The sequence below is a fragment of the Typopeltis vanoorti genome, chromosome 9 (assembly GCF_054136105.1).
Source record: "Typopeltis vanoorti isolate ZY-2024b chromosome 9, IOZ_Tvanoo_1.0, whole genome shotgun sequence".
Taxonomy (NCBI): Eukaryota; Metazoa; Arthropoda; class Arachnida; order Uropygi; family Thelyphonidae; genus Typopeltis; species Typopeltis vanoorti.
This window is the reverse complement of record NC_143557.1, coordinates 75583528-75604557: the sequence shown is the minus strand read 5'-3', so window position 1 is coordinate 75604557 and position 21030 is coordinate 75583528. Positions and strand designations below refer to the sequence as shown.

At 33.9% G+C, this 21030-nt stretch overlaps 1 protein-coding gene across 6 annotated transcripts in view; it reads left to right on the top strand.

The window, feature by feature from the left end:
* Window positions 1-21030, top strand: part of Wdr59 (WD repeat domain 59) — a 261127-nt gene that overhangs the window by 114764 nt on the left and 125333 nt on the right. For all 6 annotated transcript variants that reach the window (XM_090397480.1, XM_090397478.1, XM_090397477.1 and 3 more), the window contains exons 12-14: window positions 2697-3008; window positions 9774-9938; window positions 17836-17931. In XM_090397480.1, the coding sequence (XP_090253606.1) occupies window positions 2697-3008; window positions 9774-9938; window positions 17836-17931 (573 nt within the window). The remainder of the gene's footprint in view (window positions 1-2696; window positions 3009-9773; window positions 9939-17835; window positions 17932-21030) is intronic.

The following is a 21030-nucleotide window of genomic DNA, read 5'->3' as shown; positions in this document are numbered from 1 at the left end:
TTTGTTTAGCTAGTTTTACACAGTGTTTAGCTTTCTTACATTTGTCTCTGTATTCTCTAAGAGCACAAGCTAACTTATTTGCCAGGAACTTTTGATATGCTTTCTTCTTTTCATTCACTGCCTCTTTAACTTCCTGTGTTCACCATGGAGTTCTAATTTTTCTATCCTTGCAGACAATTTCTCCACATGCCTCTCTCTAGCTGAATCAATCAGTGTTTTCTTCAAGGCTTGCCACTGAATCTCCAAGGTTTGGTTCCTGTCCTCGAACTCTTTCATTTTTTCTTTAATAATCTTTGTGTGTTTTAGTCGACAGTTCACATCTGAGTGCTGCTCAACTTTTATTCGCTTTAAAACTTTCTTACATGTTATTCTTTTCAATATAAAATTCAATTTTATCCTGCTCAAGACTAAATAGTGATCACTTCCAATTTCAAATCCTCTGTACACTCTGCTGTCCTGCACCAGGGAGAAAACATCACTATCAACAATAACATAGTCAATGAGACTTTTCTTATTCCTTGCCTCTTCTCTCCATGTGAATTTGTGCACATTTTTATGTTGGAACATGGTGTTAGTAATAACCAGTCCATCTCCTGAGCAGAAATCCAACAGGTATTTGCCATTATTATTAGCTTTGCTCTTTTCTCCAAATTTTCCCAAAATATTTCTGTATGTCTCACAATCATTTCTTACTCTGCTATTTAGATCCCCAACAAGGACCAACTTTTCCTTTTTCATTGTGTCTGTTGCTTTTTCTAAAGCCTCAAAAAATTCCTCCACTTCTAACTTAGTAGAACCTTCTGTGGGACCATAGGCACAAATAAGTCTCATTGTCCAGTTCCCCATTCTCATGTTTGCCCACATCACTCTACTTGAGACTGACTGCCATTCAAGAAGATTAGCCTCATATTTTGTGTTGAATACTATGGCTACTCCTTCTTTTCCTTGATTGTCTTTGCCTGAATATAACATTTTGTATTTATTGCTCAGAAAGATCTCACCAGTTTTTGTCTTTTTTGTTTCAGTCACCCCTATTATGTCGATCTGGTACTTATCCAATTCCTCAGCTAGCTCCATTTCTTTGCCATTCAGGCTTCTTATATTGATAGTACCGATCTTTAACTCTGGTGATGTTGAGTTGGGGTTTGTTTTCAGATTTGTTCCAGTAGCTGACTTTTCGCTGTTCGCCCTGGTTCCCTGGCGAAAACAACAGGGGCCTTGTTTAACCAGGTGAAGCCCCAGCCAGCATGAAATTTTGTCATGTTGTACCATAATTTTTTATTTTGGTTTAACCAATAAGAATACAATTTGGTCAGCTAAATCCCAAATTGCCAAAAAACTTTTGCAAAATACAATCCCAAACAAAGTAATAAAAAAAAAAGTAACGATGCTATAACAAAGAATGTTAATCCCATTTACAGAGTTGAGCCACCTGCCAGAATGCCATTTTCAAACTTCTTCTTAGAACTTATGATGGAAGTTTGCTCAGAAAACTTCCATCTTATATCATATGTCGGATCTCTGTGTCAGATATGAAACTTGTCAAACATTGTAAGTATTATTTGAAGTGTTTACCCTTCTAATAAACACTCCAATAATACTTGCAAACAGTGTTTGACATGGTAGTTTCAGATCTGACATATGATATAAGATGGAAGTTTGCTGAGCAAACTTCCATCATAAGTTCTAAGAAGTTTGAAAATGGCATTCTGGCACACGGTTCAACTCTGTAAATGTAATTAATATTCTTTGTTATAGCCTCACCTTGTGGTTATGCCGATGTATTGATGATGACCAGTTAGTTTCTGTTTGTAATGTTTGCAGTAATAAAATTATTATATTCTTGTGAATACATGTGTCTAATTAAAGATAAGACAATATATCAGAATTTGTTTATAATCATACCATAATTTCTACTGTATGTCTTTACAACTTGATTAAGTGATCTTTGTCTTAAATCATGTACTAATCTGATTTTTTTTTTCTTGTCTCTTCCATATTTTTGAGTAAGGTAGTCACTGTTCTCTGTTTAAAATATAGAGTACCATATCGACACAGGATACTGGTCTTTGATCTGCTTCAGATAGGTGGATGAGTGCAGGATGGAGAAACTTTAGTGATTGGAAACTGTTTTAATCCTAACAGGGTAGTGATGTGAAGTGTCATGTAGGTATCCCACACCTGTATGTGTGGGTTTATTTGCCAAACTCTGTAAAGTTCTAACACTTGATTGTCTATGAGGAGGGGGGGGGGGAGATCTGGAAAGTTCTGATAAAACCTAGTACAAAAATTATATTAAAACAATGACATAACCATAAGAAAGAACATAGTAGCAGAGTTATGAAGGTAACTTATGTTTTTATATTCTTATGTCCTTGTATGTTCTTTCTTGTGGTTATATCAATTGCTTTAATATCATTTTTGTTCTCGATGTTTATCAGAACTTTCCAGACTACCCCCCTCGTAGTCATGCACTGACTGACTCGAATAGTTCTTGAACAGATCTCATATAAAAAAAAGAAAAGTTGAATAAGGCCACAAAAATAAAAATAATAAATAAAAAGATGGAATTTATGTTCAATAACTCTGTTGTTGAATTTACCAAATTTATTTACAAATTATATATTAATTTATTTGTGCTAATTTGAAAACTTAAAATCATTCTAAAATATTTCCTAAAGTTTTGTTCCTTATAGCTCTGTGGACATGATATACTCTCAGAAATGTTTGATCCAGACATAATGGTAGGTCCAGTAGGAACTGCAGACAGCCAAGAAATAACTGATACTGGGAGTCAAGCATCTCAGACTAGTCCCAGAGAAACGGAAGCTGGAGGACAGAGTACCCCGCCTCATTCACCTCATAAACCCAAAGCCAAAAAAAAAGACATGGAAAAAACTTCACCACCCAAAATTGCTACTACTGCTACACCTTTGTCTCAGCCTCAGAATCTTGAAAAGGAATTTTCTTTAGTGAATAGAAATATTCCAAATATTGCCATTGATGAGGTAAAAATTGTTTCTTGTTCCTTTAAGTAATCAAATTTGATTATTGCAGAAAATTGAATTAATAATTCTCTAATATTAATTTTTATTTTAGGATTTTACAAAATTTTAACAGTGTTTTCTTTGATCAGTCATCATTCCTATTTGGGTAGACTACTTTTTGAAGTTGGGTATTATCTGTTTTCAAAAGATAATTCTGGAAAGTTTTTATGTAAAAACCTGTGAACAAGGTTTACCAACAGAACATCTGTTTCCATCAAAACTTTAGCCTCCAGGGCAGAGCAAATGTAATCTTTAGAACTTGCACTGCATCTGAAACACATGCTCTACTTAAACTTTTTGAACAGAACAGTGAAAAAAAAAACATCCTTGCTAAACTTCTTACAAAGAACATCCTCACACAACCGGATTATATATACAACATATCTTTACCCTACATTAAGGATATAACAGATAAACTGGGTTCACTCTTTAAACAACACAAAATCAGAACAATATACAAACCTCTCGACACAGTCTTCACCTTTCCTCAGACAATATTTCCCTTCCAGGTGTCTACAGTATTCCCTGTCAATGTGGGATTCAGGACTGGACAGACAGGATGGGCCACCATGGTTAGAAGAAAAGAACATAAAAAATATATTTGATATGGACAACCAAAAAGTGAAGTAGCACAACATCCCTTAATGAAGATCATTTTATCAGGTGGAAAAAAAGCAAAGCTGTTATACAGATTCCAGTTTATATCAGACTGTTCCTAGAAACAACTCATGGGCTATAGAATCCAGAACTATAATAAAAATGATGGTATAATTCTACATAAATTTTAATGCCACTACCCTATCCACCCATCACTAATAACACAGTCCAACACAATTTTTGCTGACTTTTATACGAGACTTGTTTTTTACTAATTTGGGTGCGCTGATTTCAAATATCAAACCCATTTTTCTCTATCACGTCAGGTTTTTACTCTATGGCATTTTCTTTTTGCTAATTTGTAAGTTTCTGATAGTTTTAAGGAGGCAGTATTATTTAGAGGATCAAAAAAATCGATTTTTTAATATTATTTTCTGAAAGTACGTACTTTTAAAAATCTGTTCCTAACTTTTTATCAAGAAATTCGAAAAATTCCTGAAGATATAGCCTATTATTCAAAGCGGTGCGCAGATCAGAATCGGAGCGGTCACCGCTCTCGCTTGTTAGTAAACGAATAAATGCATAAGAACCTGCAATGGCAGGTACTGGCGCTTTGAATGCGAGAGAGAGGCCGATAATTAGATACATAACTACTTAACAATATTCATTAAAAATTACAAGAATATTTATAAAAAAATAACAATTTTACTTACACATGAGTTTCAGGGAATAAATTTTTGTTTGTAGCAATTTCTGCTGTGTGTTCTGTTTTGGCAATCCCTTTGAATACTCCAACAGTAGTCGTCCATCATGTGAGAATCCCATCTTCCTTGGTACCGATCTTCCATAGTTTTTAAGTCTTGATGAAATCTTTCGCCTTGTTCATCGCTTACAGCACCTAAATTCTTGGGAAATCTATCAAGATGACTGTATAGGAAATGAAGCTTTATGCTCATGTTGCAACCTAGGCGCTGGAAATTTTCAAGCATTGTTTCCACTAGATCTTTGTAATTGCATGCTTTTTTGTTTCCAAGAAAATTATTCGCAACCATCGTAAATGAAGTCCAGGCCTCTTTCTCAATTTCGTTCATAGAGTTGATGAAATTTGGGTCTCTCATTAAAGTTCTAATTTGCGGTCCATCAAATACACTGGCTTTAATTTTTTCATAACTAAGTCGTGGAAATTTTTCACATATGTATTGGAAACAGTCACCTTGTAAATCTAAAGCTTTAACATACTGCTTCATAAGATGAGACCTAGTTTGATGTGTAGAGGTGGAAAAATGATTTTTTCTCTGTCAATTAAAGGTTGATTTATAACATTCTGTTCTCCAACATTTAAGGATATTCTAAGAGGCCAATGTTTCTGGCTCCAGTGTTGGTTTCTAGCTCGACTATCTCAGAAGCATAGAAAACACTGAAACTTTGTATATCCTCTTTGAAAGCCAAGTAAAAAGTTCACCATTTTAAGATCCACACAGCTGATCCGGTTATGGTCTGTATATTTTAATAACTTCAGAACCTTTTTAATGTCCTCATATGTTTCCTTTAAGTGGACTGAATAGCCAATAGGAATTGAGCCATGTACATTCCCATTGTGTAGTAAGACACACTTGAGACTTCTGATTGAACTGTCAATAAATAAACGCCACTCATTTGGATGATATTGTACAACACTCATTTCAGTTAGTAAACCTGACACATTGTTACAGTAAACAAACCCACACTCGTGTTTAAAATATTGTACAAGATTACTTTCCCTGCTATGATAAAAAGTTATCTTTGTATCTTGCTCCAGTAAGTTTTTTCCATTTAATCTTGAAGCTAACAATTCCGATGATTCCTTTGATAGGCCCAAATCTCTTACTAAGTCATTCAATTCCGCTTGAGTAAAACGTTGCGGTCCAGAACTAGAAATTAAATTTTCATTGTCTAAATCAACATCTGGGTCTTGCTCCTCAAGAACATCTGGCATATCCCGATCATGCTCGTTCTCAAGTAAAGGAAGTCCTTTATAAATTGGCATGGCTATTTCATTGGAATGAGCAACTGGCTGAATTGCTGATTTGGATACACAATTTTTTTCTTATTCTTATTATAACCAGAAGTCTGAACTAAACAAAAATAGCAATCATCCACGTGATTTTTCAGTTCACGCCAAATCATTGGAATGCCAAAAGCTAATTTTTGGCGTTTTCCTTTGCTCCACTGTTATAAATTTTCTACACATGACTTACATACTTTATTTGGAGCCCATGACTTGTCCTGATCTGCAATTTTTACGTCAAAGTATGCAAAGTACACTTTTTTAACGAAATCAGTGATATTTGTCCTTTGACTGGGAGCAGTAAAGCTGCCACAAATGTAGCAGAAGGAATCTACACTATTGACAATTTCGAGTAGTAGACATGATGTATTTTCTTCACTGCCGACTAACATGCAATTAACAAGACAAAAAAACCCAGAGACTTTAGTGAAACGTTATAAGCGCTCATCATACTTTCACGATCGATTAATGATTGACTGATTTCGATCGTTCTTTGTCCGCTATGACGCATATAGCATTCATTTGTTTTAGGCAGTTGTCATCGCCTACTTTTCATCACCTAAATGTATTAGGTTGGTTATTGGCCTCTCTCGCATTCAAAGCGCTAATACGTGTCATTGCAGGTTCTTACACATTTATTCGTTTACTAACAAGCGAAAGCGGTGAGCGCTCCGATTCTGATCTGCGCACCGCTTTGAATATAGGCTATATCTTTGGGAATTTTTCGAATTTCTTGATAAAAAGTTAGGAACAGATTTTTAAAAGTACGTACTTTCAGAAAATAATATTAAAAAATCGATTTTTTTGATCCTCTAAATAGTACTGCCTCCTTAAAACTATCAAAAACTTACAAATTGGCAAAAAGAAAATGCCATAGAGGAAAAACCTGACATGATAAAGAAAAATGGGTTTGATATTTGAAATCAGCGCACCCAAATTAGTAAAAAACAAGTGTCAGATCATAATCACAGAACATCACTACAGAGAATGTTACTGTTGCCTTCCATACATATCACTGTCCTTGTTCCAAAGGTCATTGTAATTTTAGTCTCTGCTGAGCATACATCTTCAAAGTGCCTTTGATAATGCTAACTTGATCTGGTGAAACATCAGGTTGTAAATACTTAATCTAATTATTAAATTATTTATTTCATTCTTGTTTCTACATAGTTTATTTCAGAAATTTAAACATGAAGAATACATACTGCATTTTCCTGACCATATATTTGTACATTGTTGGCTAGTTTTTTTTAAACAAATTCACTTAATGCATTGACATTACAATTTATTGGAATGTTGATGCATTAATTTGAATTATTGGACAAAAATAATTGGAAACAGTTCCTTGCCTATCCACCAAGACATTTCCTTCCATACTTCACAAAGACTGAAATCCAGGCACCTTGCCTGGAAGAGTGTAATACAAATAAACGACCTACGCGAGTCATGAAAAGTATTGGTTAGTATTGGTTTCAACATACCTCCAATCTTCAAATACCCATCTCAAATCTGACATCTCGTCTGGAGGACTTCAATCTCCCTAGACTTGTATGGACCACTTTAAATCGGATCAGAACAGGACATGGGAGATGTAAGCATCTCTTGCATAAATGGAACTGGTCCAATACTCCAAACTGTGAATGCGGAAGAGGGATCCAGACTATCAATCACATTGTGCTTGAGTGCCCTATCTACTCATTCTCGGGTTATAAAGAGGACTTTTTTAAACTGACCCCAGAATCCCTGGAGTGGATCCGGGATTTAAGGATTAAGCTCTGACTCCTGATTCTTAATTTTGATGTTTAATCATTTCAACCTAGTGTACTCCTTTTAATATGATTTTTACAATTGTTTTTATGCTGTTTTATGTAATTTGTATGTTTTTTATTCTAAGACCTGTACATCATACGCTAAATAAATAATTTGAATTATGGCAATTATTCAATCTGCAGCTCAGGGAATCCTGCTGACTAGACCTGTGTTCATATTCTCCTATCTTTGGATGCAAAGAACCTGGAAATGGAAGTTTTTCCTCCCAGAAACTCAGATTTTCATTTCACATGACAGACATGGCCAAAAGGGCATGCAGTTAAGACAAATACATTGGCCTGATTTGTTTCATCATTAATTCAATCCTAACTTGATGATTGATTCATGTGCTAATTGGAACACCAGTAACTTCCGTGATCTCCAGATGAAGATTTTCTTCTGTGGAATGTTGATGGACTATAGATGTTGACTTTGAGATTTGATCAGCCACTCAGAAATCCCCACTATAAGCTCATGTGTTTTAAATTATTAACTGGAGAAATTGAGCTATGTTGTGTAGATTTCTGAGTCTTGTTTTGATGATGATGACCTTCATGATATTGAAGGACATGAATAGCAATTATAAAGTTGTCATAAGAGACCAAATAGGTAAAAGGGAGAGGGCAGATATGTTATTGCTTATCAGAGTAATATATCTCATTGATGATGCAATGAGATATGTTACTGTAGTGAAGATATAATATTATGAGCCAGTTAAGACAATAAGGGAAAATAAAGTATTCATTTTAGAAATTATGGACTTTACAACCGTGTTATAACATGGCAGTGGAGTCCATAATTTTCTAAAAGGAATGCTGATCACCATGTAACACTAAAAGAAAAGTAAAGTACTAATGAATGATTTTAATATGAGAGATATTAACTGGGAAAACGAAAGAGCTGATAATACAACTGGTGGTAAATTTCTAGAGCATGTTTATGATTGTTATCTAAAGATCTTGTATTTGATAACATCAAAGGAATTTGTAATGGACTTAACAGCTACTTAGAACCTCATTGTGACAGAAATCACTTGGTAATCATTTGATATTGAAAGAAAAACTAAAACAAGGAGAAGGAATGTTAATTAGAATGCACAAAGGATGAAATTCCAAAAATGCTAAGTTTGATGGAATGCTGAAGGTGTTAAAGATATTAATTTGGAGACATTTAATGGAAAAGACACTGATGAGAAATTTTAATTTTTAGTGGACCCTCTGGCATAGTAATTAAATAATAAAGTAACACGTAAAAACCACAGTGATATCTTTAATTAGTAAAAGGACAGATATTTTGTACTAAAATTAATAGTACATCTTCAGTGTCTGTAACAGTAATAGGAATGGAATACAGGCAAAATGTTCGGTGGATCACTTATTAAAATACAATTGTTACCACGTGCTAGGAAATAATAGAAATAACAAATTTAATTTATTAAGATAAATGGTTTTTTACATAAGATAAAAGTCTCTCAGATCTTTGAGAGAGACAGTCATTTCTATTTAAATTCGGTTGGTGTAAGATAGTTTCACAACTTTCTTTGAATAAGCGTTCATATTTGAATCTGCATCTATGGAGGAGAACTGCTTTATCCCACTGGACATTATGAGTAGAGTCAATACTGTGCTGTGCCAGACCAGACTTCTGAGGTTTGTTATAATCAATATAATATTGATGTTCTTTTCTTCTTTTTTCCAAAGAATGGCCAGTTTGTCCAAAATAAGACATCGCATTCGCAAGGTATTTGGTAAATGCCAGCCAAAGATAGAGAAGACAGTTTATCCTTTGTAGAAGGTAATAAAGAAGAAATTTTGTTGATAGGAATATATGTTGGAATCAATTAATACCTTTTTAGAATTCTACCTATAGGTTCTGAGATGCCTGGAATGTACGGAATAGGAACTCTGCAGACTGTTGAAGAAACTGTAGGTGTTGGAACATAAGAGTCAAATATCTGTTGGATTTCATTGGAGTTGTAATCATTTGATTCCATTAACTTTTTAATGATGGAAAGTTCTTGTTGTAAGATTATTGGGAAAGAGCAAACTTATGTGCTCTGAATTATCCAGGACAAGGCTTTCCTCTGAATCTTGTCTTAAACAATTTGAAATTTTCCACAAATGCATTTTTTTTAACCACTGATGCTATTAACCAAGAAAATTATTGTTAAACAAAGTTTTAGTAAATTTTATTTTACATTTATATGAATTTTTTCTTTTCTTAAATCTCATCATGTGCAGTTAATTTTAATTAATTTTTTCTTTTATATGTAGATGGATATTTCCAAAAGGACATGCACTGTCACTGCCGTCATTGGAAAGCATGTGGTGTGTTTATCTATTACTTTTCCTACGTCCTATCCTTACAATGCTCCACCAGAATTTTATTTCTCAAAAGAGACTCGTGTTAGTGATATCGTCAAGGAAAAATTATTAAATGTTAGTAGATATAAAAGTATCTCAATTGTAAATTTTAGCATATAAGTTAATTAATAGTCTTGCATGATTAAAAGAGCAAATAATAAATATCCACTATTTTATATCTAAATAGGCAAACAGCATTTGCCTTTAGAAACTTGAAAAGTTTATGCACAAATCATGCATGTCAGCAAATGCATGTTCAGGCTAAATGGTGTGAAGAAAGTTTGGTTTAGCTAGCAATATAATTTATATGTATTGTACATGTCATGTTTATATCGGTCATTTGTGATCTTCCAGTTTTTAAAACTTGCATATTGGTTGAATTATTTGATGTACTACTGAAGAAAAAAAGTCGCATTTATTTCATAAATAATTTCTGTCAGTTGCTAATACTTCTGACTATGAAATATAACCTTCCATTTGTTGTACATTTCATGGGTTTCCAGAAGTGAGACGAAACATGGTACTCTTTCAAGTCCTCTGATGATCTACTACCTGAAGATATTTGCACTAATCTGTACCAAAGTGAGGTTTGAAGAATTGAAGAGTGGACATAAAGTTTTGTTATTTACAAGATAGACAAAGTGCACACAAGAAATTAGTATCCAATTGAACAGATAATGTTTTCAGTTTGGTTTCAGCCAATACACAAAAAATACACATTTTTCTGTTTAGCTAATATCTAAGTATATACAGTGATGATTCACCATAAACTAAATCATCTTGGCTCGAGCATTTCTAATTGAAAGGTTCTTAATTCTGGTCAGAAAACTAGAAAAGACGGTTAAAAGTAAACTCTAAAATAACATCAAACTGAAAGCAGATACTACCATCAGTATACAGAACAACAACAGAAAAGTGATAAAGCTAACAAAGCAATTCCATGTTGATATTAATATAATTGTTATCAATTCAATTTAAAGAAAATTGAAAAAAAAAAAAAAGGTGGGGGAGATACATATCTCTAAATGCAGTTGACTCTCACTTTTAGTTAATATAATTATTGACTCATATTGCTTCTATAAACTGTCTTGCTATTAAAAAAAAAAAAAACTGCTTCATTAATACTGTGGTCTATTGTGTTCCCTCATTTTACCACGGACTAGATTACAATCCCTTTGTGGCATAGATGTTGCTAGTGTCTGCAGCCTACAAATTCTCAATCTGTCTTCATAATTTGTATTCCACAATCCTGATATCATTTTTGACATTCTCCATTATATCAGAATCACCATGGAAACAAGGAGACCAGACCTGTAAGCAATAGTCCAATGCCATGTAAAGAGGCAAAATGGCTTCCTTATCTTTGCATGTTAAGGTTTGTATTTACAAATTTTTCTATATAACACTTGAACTTCAACTTCCTGTCTATTCCAAGATCCCTAGCCTCATCAGTTTCTTCAAACATAATCCCACCAATATAATATGACATTGGATATCTAATCACACCAAAGTGCATGACTTTATATTTATTAACATTGAAATGACAGTCATTTTCACATGCCCACAATTCCAGCCTGTTCAAATCATTCTGCAAGTACTGCATATCAGCAGCACTTTTGATTACCTATCTTTGCATCATCAACAAATAGCTGTCTGTCGTATGTCAAATGGTTCCCAATGTCATTATGTACAGATTGAATAACAATGGATCAAGGACTGATCCTTGAGGCACACCACTGGTTACCTTGAATCTTGCAGGTTCACACCCCATATACCACTTTTTGATATCTGTCAGTCAGCTATCCTCTTATCCATGCTAATTGTTTATAATGCAATCCCATATTCTCCAGTTGATGTAACAGTTGTCCATGCTGTATTCTGTCAAAAGCCTTAGCAAAATCCAAAAGTATCATAGTGTAGCCATTCCCCTCGTCTCACTCAGTAGTAACATTATTATAGAATGTGAGCAAGTTGCTAAAACATGACCTTCCTTTAGTTAACCCATTCTGTTCATTGTAAGTAGAGATTCTAAGATACTGATTGGTCAATAGTTGGATTCTTCATTCTTTGCACCACCCTTGTGCAATGGAATTACCATACATTCTTTCCACTCCTGTGGAATCTTCCCTGTTCTGAGACTCATATTAAACAGCTTGGTCAAAGGAATAGCCAGTTCAGATGAACACTTAGCATCTGTACTGATATTCTGTCAGTTCCTATTACAGAATTCTTATTCAGTTTGTCCAACAGCTCTAGTACTTACACCTCATCCAAATGAGTTTCCTCATACAGTGAAAAGATAGCAGTGAGTTCAATGTTTCATATACCAGATTTAATAGCTTTTAGCAAAATGGCTGCTCATGAGTTGTACAATCACTTTTGCATCACTCACCTGCATATCATTGCTTACCACTGTATATGGTCTGAGTATAGCGGTATGGTAAAAAAATTTTAATAAGCACTGAGGATCAAGGGAAAATCCCCCCCCCCCCCAGATCCAACTTAAACCATCAAAGACAACAAAACCCTATTAAAAAAAAAAAAAAATCCACATCCACTTTACCAGCATTGTTGGTCTTAATTCTAATACAAATGATGTGCATCATTTAGACATTTTTAATAGAACCCAAGTTATGGCCTCAACCAATATACTACAACTCCTACAAGAGGGTGTACATTTGTCAGATCTGTTCTTATATCAGAGAATGGTAAATCTGCTGTGGCTCAAAATTTCCTTTCCTTGTTCATTTGCTGTCTGTTGCTCTCTAAATTCTAATAACTACTCTGTTCTTTATCATTATTTGTCTCTGATACTTGATCATTTTAACCAGTCAAAATACCCAAATAGTGGGGTTTTCTTTCTTCCTTGAAGAATACAACATTCATAACTCTCAGACTAGCTTCCCTTCTCCATTTCCACCACTGAAGCCAGAAAAGATGCAAAGGTATTTGTTGTTTGACAGTCTTTCACAAATTGTCCACTGCTTACTGGAATATCTGATAATCCTTGATCTCTTCTTAATCAGTTCTCTTGATAAGTATACTGTAGATCTCAGATTTCTTATTGGTATCTCCAGCTCATCATCTCATCCATATCTCCTTTCCTGCATAATCCTTCATCTTGCCACTGTCTTAAGTTCTTTGGTATTACAATATTGCACCAAATGGAATGATCCACATGATTTGTACTTCTTTCCCACTGCTGTTTTCACTTTTTTCAATCGAAACACCTGCTCCAGCTGAATAACTGAAATAATAATGTATCCCTCATTTCATTCATAAGCCCAAATGAATATTCAAACCATGGTTTTCCAAAAAGTGTGGAAACCAGGCAGGTACAAGAAAAGAGTTAACATACCATAAGCTGTTTGAGACTAAACTTCTATCATCCCACTAAGCATATGACAGCTGCAGAAAAAGACCAACAAATCCAAATCAGATTTTGAAAGACCAAGTGCAGAAAACTTGTCTTCTGTCCAAATGGCAGTTGAGGTTTCTTGGGTGGTCAAACCCCCCCCCCCCTCACTCCTCCAACACAATTCAAACTTTTACTAAATTATCAGTAGAATTTTGAATTGCTTGGATACCAATATGCCTTCTTGTCTGATGTCATCCCTTGATGCTAAATCATGTCCATTATGTATCATCTTTACAATATTTCATACTCCTCTGGCAAGTATCTTACAGCAGTGCTTCCCAAACTGTGGGCTGTTGAGAGGGCCATGAAATAATGAAAACAAATTTAAAATGTTTTAAGAATAAGTAGTTCTTTTTTTAATTTTAAAAGAAACTTATTTAATTTCTATTATTTATTATTTATTTTTTATATTTTAATGGAAAAAAACAAACAACCACATTGGTGTTGGTTCACAAATTTTGCTATCTGCATATTTCAACGCTTAATGAATATTAGTAAATATATGCTTATTCATATAAGTTTCATTTCAAAGGTCTTGATAAGAAGCACAAAAAAAGCTTACAAATGCAAAATCTTGAATATAAATTGTATTGAATATAAATACATTAAATATTATAATAATATATGTCTGTATTAAGATTTTTTTTTTTCAATGGGGGGGAGGGACTTGAAAAATTTTAATTTTTCCAAAGAGGGCCTTTACATCCATAAGTTTGGGAAGCACTGTCTTACCGCATTGGGAACAAGCTTATATTTAATCTGTTCCCAAGCAGAGGAGATAAAACCATCTATCAAAATGTTATCCGATTACACTCAAAATATCCCTTTGAAAATAATGGAGAAAGTTATCAACGTTCAACTCCTTCACTGTCTTGGAAGCCCATGAGTTAAACAGTGACTACCAGTATTTGTCACCTCTTGGTCTAGATGGATGAAGTTGACATGGATATTCATAATCTGTGATTGCTTTAGACATTTCCATTGGAAATGTTTAGAGCAACAAATTACCATCTTATAGTCTACTCTCCACTCACCTTTTGCAAATGGATTCCAGTTTCCTCTCTGGCTAATTTCTCCACTAATGCCAAAGAACCTGTACTCTGTACTTGCACTTTCTCCTATTCATAAATGATCTTTTGTCATTAACATCAAATCCTAGCTATAGTTTGCTCTATTCTTCTTATCTTCATTCCTCTTTTTCATATGACAACCCACTTTGGGATGAAAATTTCTCTCTCACAAGAAAGACAACAATTCACTTTCTCTTGCCTTTGATAATATCCAAATGTGTGAAATCAAATATCTCCTCTTGGCATGACCACTAGCCTCATCCTTGCATAAGTTCATCACATATTTAGCCACATCCCAGAAATTTGGTTCTCTTTTCTGCTCAAGACATTATTTCTCACCTGTACAATACTTAACGCTATATCAGTCTCAAATCTTCTGTACCATGGAATATTATTCTTGAATTTGGTGGCTCATTATAAACTCTTTAAAAATGCTTGTTGCTCTCCAGAAGAGAGATAATCCAATGAATTCATGACTTCTCTCTCACAGATTCAGTCCAGATGCTGTTTCAATACTCTTTCTGCCTCATGCATCTTCCAAAGATATTTTCATAAGCACTATTCCTCTGTTTTGCCTTGAGCTTATATGAGTAGCTGCTTATCAAGAGCTTATTAGCTGCTTGTTCAGCTTGAAAAAAATACCAAACCTGGCTTGTAATACCTACCCTCTTTCATTCCTTACCTCTGTGCTTTGAAGTAGTCCTCTTCATACAGTTTTTGCTTAAGAGCTACAACTTCCACTTGCTCAAAAAACCATTTGAACCAGTTTCTTTAATGCATAGAAACTATTACAAGCTTAAAGGCCTATTTTTGGAGTTGGCATCAGCAACGTCTTTCCTAGAACCTCCACAACTACGAAGGCATTAATTTACCCAGAATATGGAAGACATTAATTTTAAGCCCATCTTCAGTCCAATAGCTTTTGACTAGTCTTGGACCCAGAAAGGTTCCAAGATAGAACACTAGTTCTTTTGTCTATTAAAATATTGAATTGCTTTTCATTTACTTAAGATATTTAATAATCTTATTCATGGTTTTATTGTTAATTTAATTGTTAGTATAAAGATCTTATATGGAAGGAATTTCTCAAACAAGAAAACTAAATATTTATATTGAAGATTATCTGAATTCATGATACCTCAAATTATTTAATATTAAATTAAAAAGCAAAGCTATTTTGGCAACAGAGCAGCTGTCTATCACAACTAGGTTAAGGTGATCTAATTAAATATTATTTAAGGAAGGATTATTAATTTAACATACCAGTGTGTTTTTTTGAAGGTAAAGATAGTGTGTAACTTGAAACAAGGCTTGATCACAAACTGAGATGGTATAATAGTTAAAAGTGACGAACATAAAGAAACAATAACTGAGTATAGAAATATGTATCAGACAGCTGAAAAAAATCAGTTACACAAACAATGAATTTAAAAGAACAAAAAATCCTGTTATATATATGAAAGCCAGCAGCTGACTGTTTCATTTAAAATGTCACCAGATGTGAATCACAGACCTGTGAGCCTGCCATGTAGTTTTTATGAAATGATACATTAAGAAAATGAATGAGTTTAGTTGGTTTGAGAATATTGGGGAATTTGGCTGGTTTGAGAGTAGTGAGGCTTAATTTATTTTGTTTAATTGTCATGAAGAAGATAATAAATATTGTTTATTGTATATTGGATGGTCCTTATCACTAGATATTCAGAGTGACATAATTTAGTTTCATTTTCATAGAAATTGTAATAGTTACTTCAATTTCAGGGATATGTTTAGATTGCATTACACACAAGGATATGCCAGTGGTGAGATCTTTGTTTTTGCTGTTATAGCCTTTTGCTTGTTTTTTCTTAGGGTAGTTCAGTATGGAAATATTGCAATCTTGATTGTGTTCAATTAAGCGTGACTTTATTGAATGAATGGTTGATCCAACATAAGTATTGCATCCTGATTGGCTATGTTATAAACAACATTAAGGCATAGTAACAAAATAATGAAAAAAATAAATCCTTGAATTTCTTAAATTTGATCCTCATTAGATTTGATCATATCAGTCCCAAAGTACTCATGTTGTAATAGGTTTCACGGTATAATAAGAACACAGATGGTTAAGAAAATAACTATTTATTAACTTAAAAGCTAATATTTCGCTGGTATTATATCCAGCATCTTCAGAGCACACAACACAAAGTTTGTTACAAAGGCAAGACAACCACAATCCACAATCAGAGCACACAACCACAATTGTGTTGTGTGCTCTGAAGATGCTGGATATAATACCAGCGAAATATTAGCTTTTAAGTTAATAAATAGTTATTTTCTTAACCATCTGTGTTCTTATTATACCGTGAAACCTATTACAACATGTCTGACAAACACATAAGCCTATCCATGTGTACAAAGTACTCATCTTTTGTTACAGCTTTGAGCCAAGAAATTACATCTTGAAAGAGATCTTCCATTTCCCAACAACAAATAGACTAGACTATTTGTTGTTGCCACATATCAAAATTGCATATAGTCTTAAAATTTCCACATATCCAAAGTGTGTATATAAAATGCATATTCAAATTATGAAATTGTTTTCACTACCAACAGCAAACTACAAAAATTACTAAAACACAGAACTATAACAGCTTAGATTAATATGTTGCTATGCTGTTAACTGCAAACAGGATGCAATACCTGTTATATTGGTGAATTGCATTTCCATGCTGGATTACTTTCTTTCCACCACAAAAATATAACAGCAAAAACAAAAATCCCACCAAGATGTCCTTAAATGTAATACAATCTAGACATACTCCTGAAATTGAGGTCACAATTATTGATTTCCAAAATAATGAAACTAAATTATGTTCTGAATCTCTAGTGATAAGACCACCTGATATTCCATAAACACAGAAAGATTCAATTTACTGTCCTCTTCTTGGCATCTGAAAAAAAATAAATTACTCCTCACTACTCTCAAACCAGACAGACTCTCCAATACTCTAAACCAACCAAACTCCTTTTAATGCATCATTTCATAAAAACCATGTGGCAGGCTCACAGTCAATTCTTCTGTGGTTTACATATAGCCAGCATTCCACAATGTTGCAACTTCCCATGTATATAAGCGGGTTTTTTTCTTCCTTTTATTTTTTTTAATTTTCAGTTCTTTTAAATTCATTGTTTGTGTAATTAATTTTTTTCATTACTGATTTATTCTTGTTTTTGCTATGTGATATGTATTTCTACACTGAATTATCAGTTTTTTATGTTCAGCACTTTTTAACTATTATACTGTCTGTTTGTGATTAAGTCTTGTATCAAAGCTACGCACCATCTTTACTTTCAATAAATGTACAGAGATATGTCAAATTAATAATCCTTAATTAAATAAATCTTATTTAATTAGATCACGTTTAGACTATTTTATGATTTAATATTAAATATTTATTTTAGACATCTAAATGTTTAGATCATACTGCTTTTGTATCTTTAGGTACTTATTACAGTCTCACATCAGCAAGTGAAAAGAAACAGGTCATGTCTAGAGCCATGCCTTCGACAACTTGTCACTACCTTAGAAAGTTGCACTGTAAGTTAAAGCTCATTGAAATATTTTTAAAATTTAAATACATCAATAATTCTTCTATAATTGCATTTTATACACTTGATATATATATATCAAGTGTTTACTTTTACTGATATATATACCCATAGCGTTCTTTTAATGTTAAAGTGCCTGAGAAGTACTACTGCTGACTTGACTTTTCTCCAGCTTAACAAAGTAGTACATTGTAGGGAGAAATTTATCTTTGAATCAAAAGTGTAAAATTCAAAATTGATGAAACAGTTAACACAAAGAGCATTAATCAAAATTATAGCTTTTGGCTATGAAAGCAGAAAATGTGAAGTTAGGCCTCCTTTAGCCTGAATTACAGTGTATATGTGATTTGGCATAGATTCCACAAGGTGTTGGATTGCATCTACAACATACCAGGTGTTCAATCTTTTAACTGGCTCAGATTTGACAGAAGAGGACTTTGCTCCCAGATCTGTTTTTTTTTAATATGTCCTATACATTTGCAATGGGGTTCAGATCCGGGCTTTGTGCTGGCCAGGGAAGATGGTGGAGGTCACTGTCATGCTTACTGAACAATTCTTGTGTGATGGACAGCAGCATTGTCATCCATCCAGTCATTGTCTCCTGCTGGAATCAGTTACTGATCAAGCCAACCTTGCAGAATGGACTTGATCGGTAACAATGTTCAGATATTCCTTGGAGGACACTTGACCGTCCAGCAATATCAGGGGACCTGTTCCATACCAATGGAACATGCCCTACACCATGACAGCACTTCCAGAATTGTGTTTACAAAGCAAACTGGGTTCATTGCTTCATGGGGCTCCTACCAAACTTTTTGCCTACCATCAGTGCAGAACAAGGTGTACCATGACTCATCAGACCACATGACTTTTTTTCTGGTTTTCCAGGGTTCAGTCACCGTGTTCTTGACACTACTGTAGACAAACTCTCCAGTTCTTTGCAGAAATCATTGGTTCCCGTATAGCATATTAAAATTTTCTCTTAATTTTTTAATTATAAGAAAATAATTCTTAATTTCTCTTGAAATTAAGAGAATTATTTGAAAATATTTTAATTGAAACTGAAACTAAACTGGCTTTGATAGACTGCACCTGGATTATTGTGTACAGATTTGATCTCCCAGGATCCAAGGGGATAAAGAAGCTCTGGAAAGGGTGCAAAGAAGAGTTACAAAGATTATCTGGATTATAAGATTTAGATTATGAGGATAGATTGTGAGTATGTGGATTAGACTCTTGTTAACAGGAGAAAGAGGGGTAATATGCTTGAATTCTATAAACTTTTGAATGGGTGTTATAGGATATCGTCCGAGTTTTGTTATGTGTAAGGTGGGGCGAGAATACAGGGGCATCCATAGAAGTTAAGTTTGTTTGCAGTCAAGAAAGGGGTAAGAGCTAGGTTTTTCTTTTCAACAGTGATTGAGTGGAACAGTTTGCTTTTGGGGATAGTGAGTGCATCTGGTGTGAATGAATTTATGGGAAGGTATCACAACTGGTTTGGATGATTTATAGCTTCTCTCAATGAGTCCTTTACTCGCTGGAGGTCTCAGATAATAATAATTACAAATTCTACTTGTACACAGATTAATATTGTATCCTAGGATCTCACATAAAACATCTTATCTTCTAAATTAATCCAATAACTATTTAATACACTTGCAGCAATCTCAAACAGATTTGAATTATTTGTCAGCCATTTCAGGATGCCTGCTTCTAGTCTTATCAGCAGTGTTGTTGCTCAAGATGAAATTTGACTATTATCTCCTAAGAACTTGACGTTGATGAATTTTTTTCATTCCATACCTAGAGGATTATGTTCTTTTCCTTCCAAGACCTCTAACAAAGTTTGCTTTGAGAGTGCCAGAAATCTTTTCAAAGCTAACTGCCACCTCCTAATCTTTTGTTTCCATAATTTGAAGGCTCTTAAATTTTTAAAGAATAACAACATTCCTACCACCTGAATAAACAAAAGTAAGGCATTGGTGGTGCAAGATAAAAAAAAAAAATATTACAGGGAGATTTCTATAATACTCTGTAACTATTCTTCTTACCATACCTTCTCTTCTGATTCCACTATTATTCAGATAAACTTAATAATTTCATGGACAATATCTGGATTGGATGATAATTTAAAAAAAAAACCCTCAAGATATTTTTATTTTCTCTCCTGCCCCAAGTTTATATGGGCTTCCCAAAATCTGTAAACTTGCTATTCCTTTAAGTCCATTGTTAATTGTATTGCTTATCCTACTTATAAGCTATTCAATTATTGTCCAATATATATTGACTTGACCGATACATGACTGGAACTGGCAGCCCATTCATAAAGGCAGGAGAGTCAGACCATAAAGTGGGTAGCTTGGTAAGAAGTCTTCTCTACCAGACCCAGTCAAATGCCTTGGAAATATCAAGAGCAGTCGTGAATTTCTCTAAATTTTTTTATGATTTTGTGTGTGAAGATGAGTAAGGTTGGACAGGTGATCTGCTGTAGACTGAGAATGGCAGAACTTTGTAATGATCACTAAGTGATGGAACTCTAAGATAAAAATTGGCTGTTACTCATATCTTGATATACTATCAAATGTAACGATCTCTGCTACAATGGTATTGAGGTGAGAGTAATGGGGATGATAGTTTAATAGCTGACATCTCTTTTTTAGAGATGGACTGCATAAAAGCTTGCTTCCTGTTGTTGTGTAGATGTCAAATGAGTATGACATCTTGTATAGGATTTTGTGTTAATTTGAGCACATGATTTTAGCTCATTTTGTGGGATACCATTTAGACTTATTAGTATCTTGATTAATGAGAATTTTTCTGCTCTTTCTGGCAAAAGATTAGGAGAGGCATTGCAATGAGTTGTTTATGGTAAAGTGCGAGTTGATTTTGCTTGGTCATCTATATGAGATTTGGAAGAGAAGACAGATGCCAAGAAGTCAGCCTAGTTTAGAAATATTACATCTAATATTAATGTATATTTTATTGTAAAATAAGCTCATGTATTGAATTGGCATATGTTAGGCTATAAATCCATAATGTAAGTTAAGGAACACATTAATGGAAGTTGTATGAATCCTCTGGTGATGTA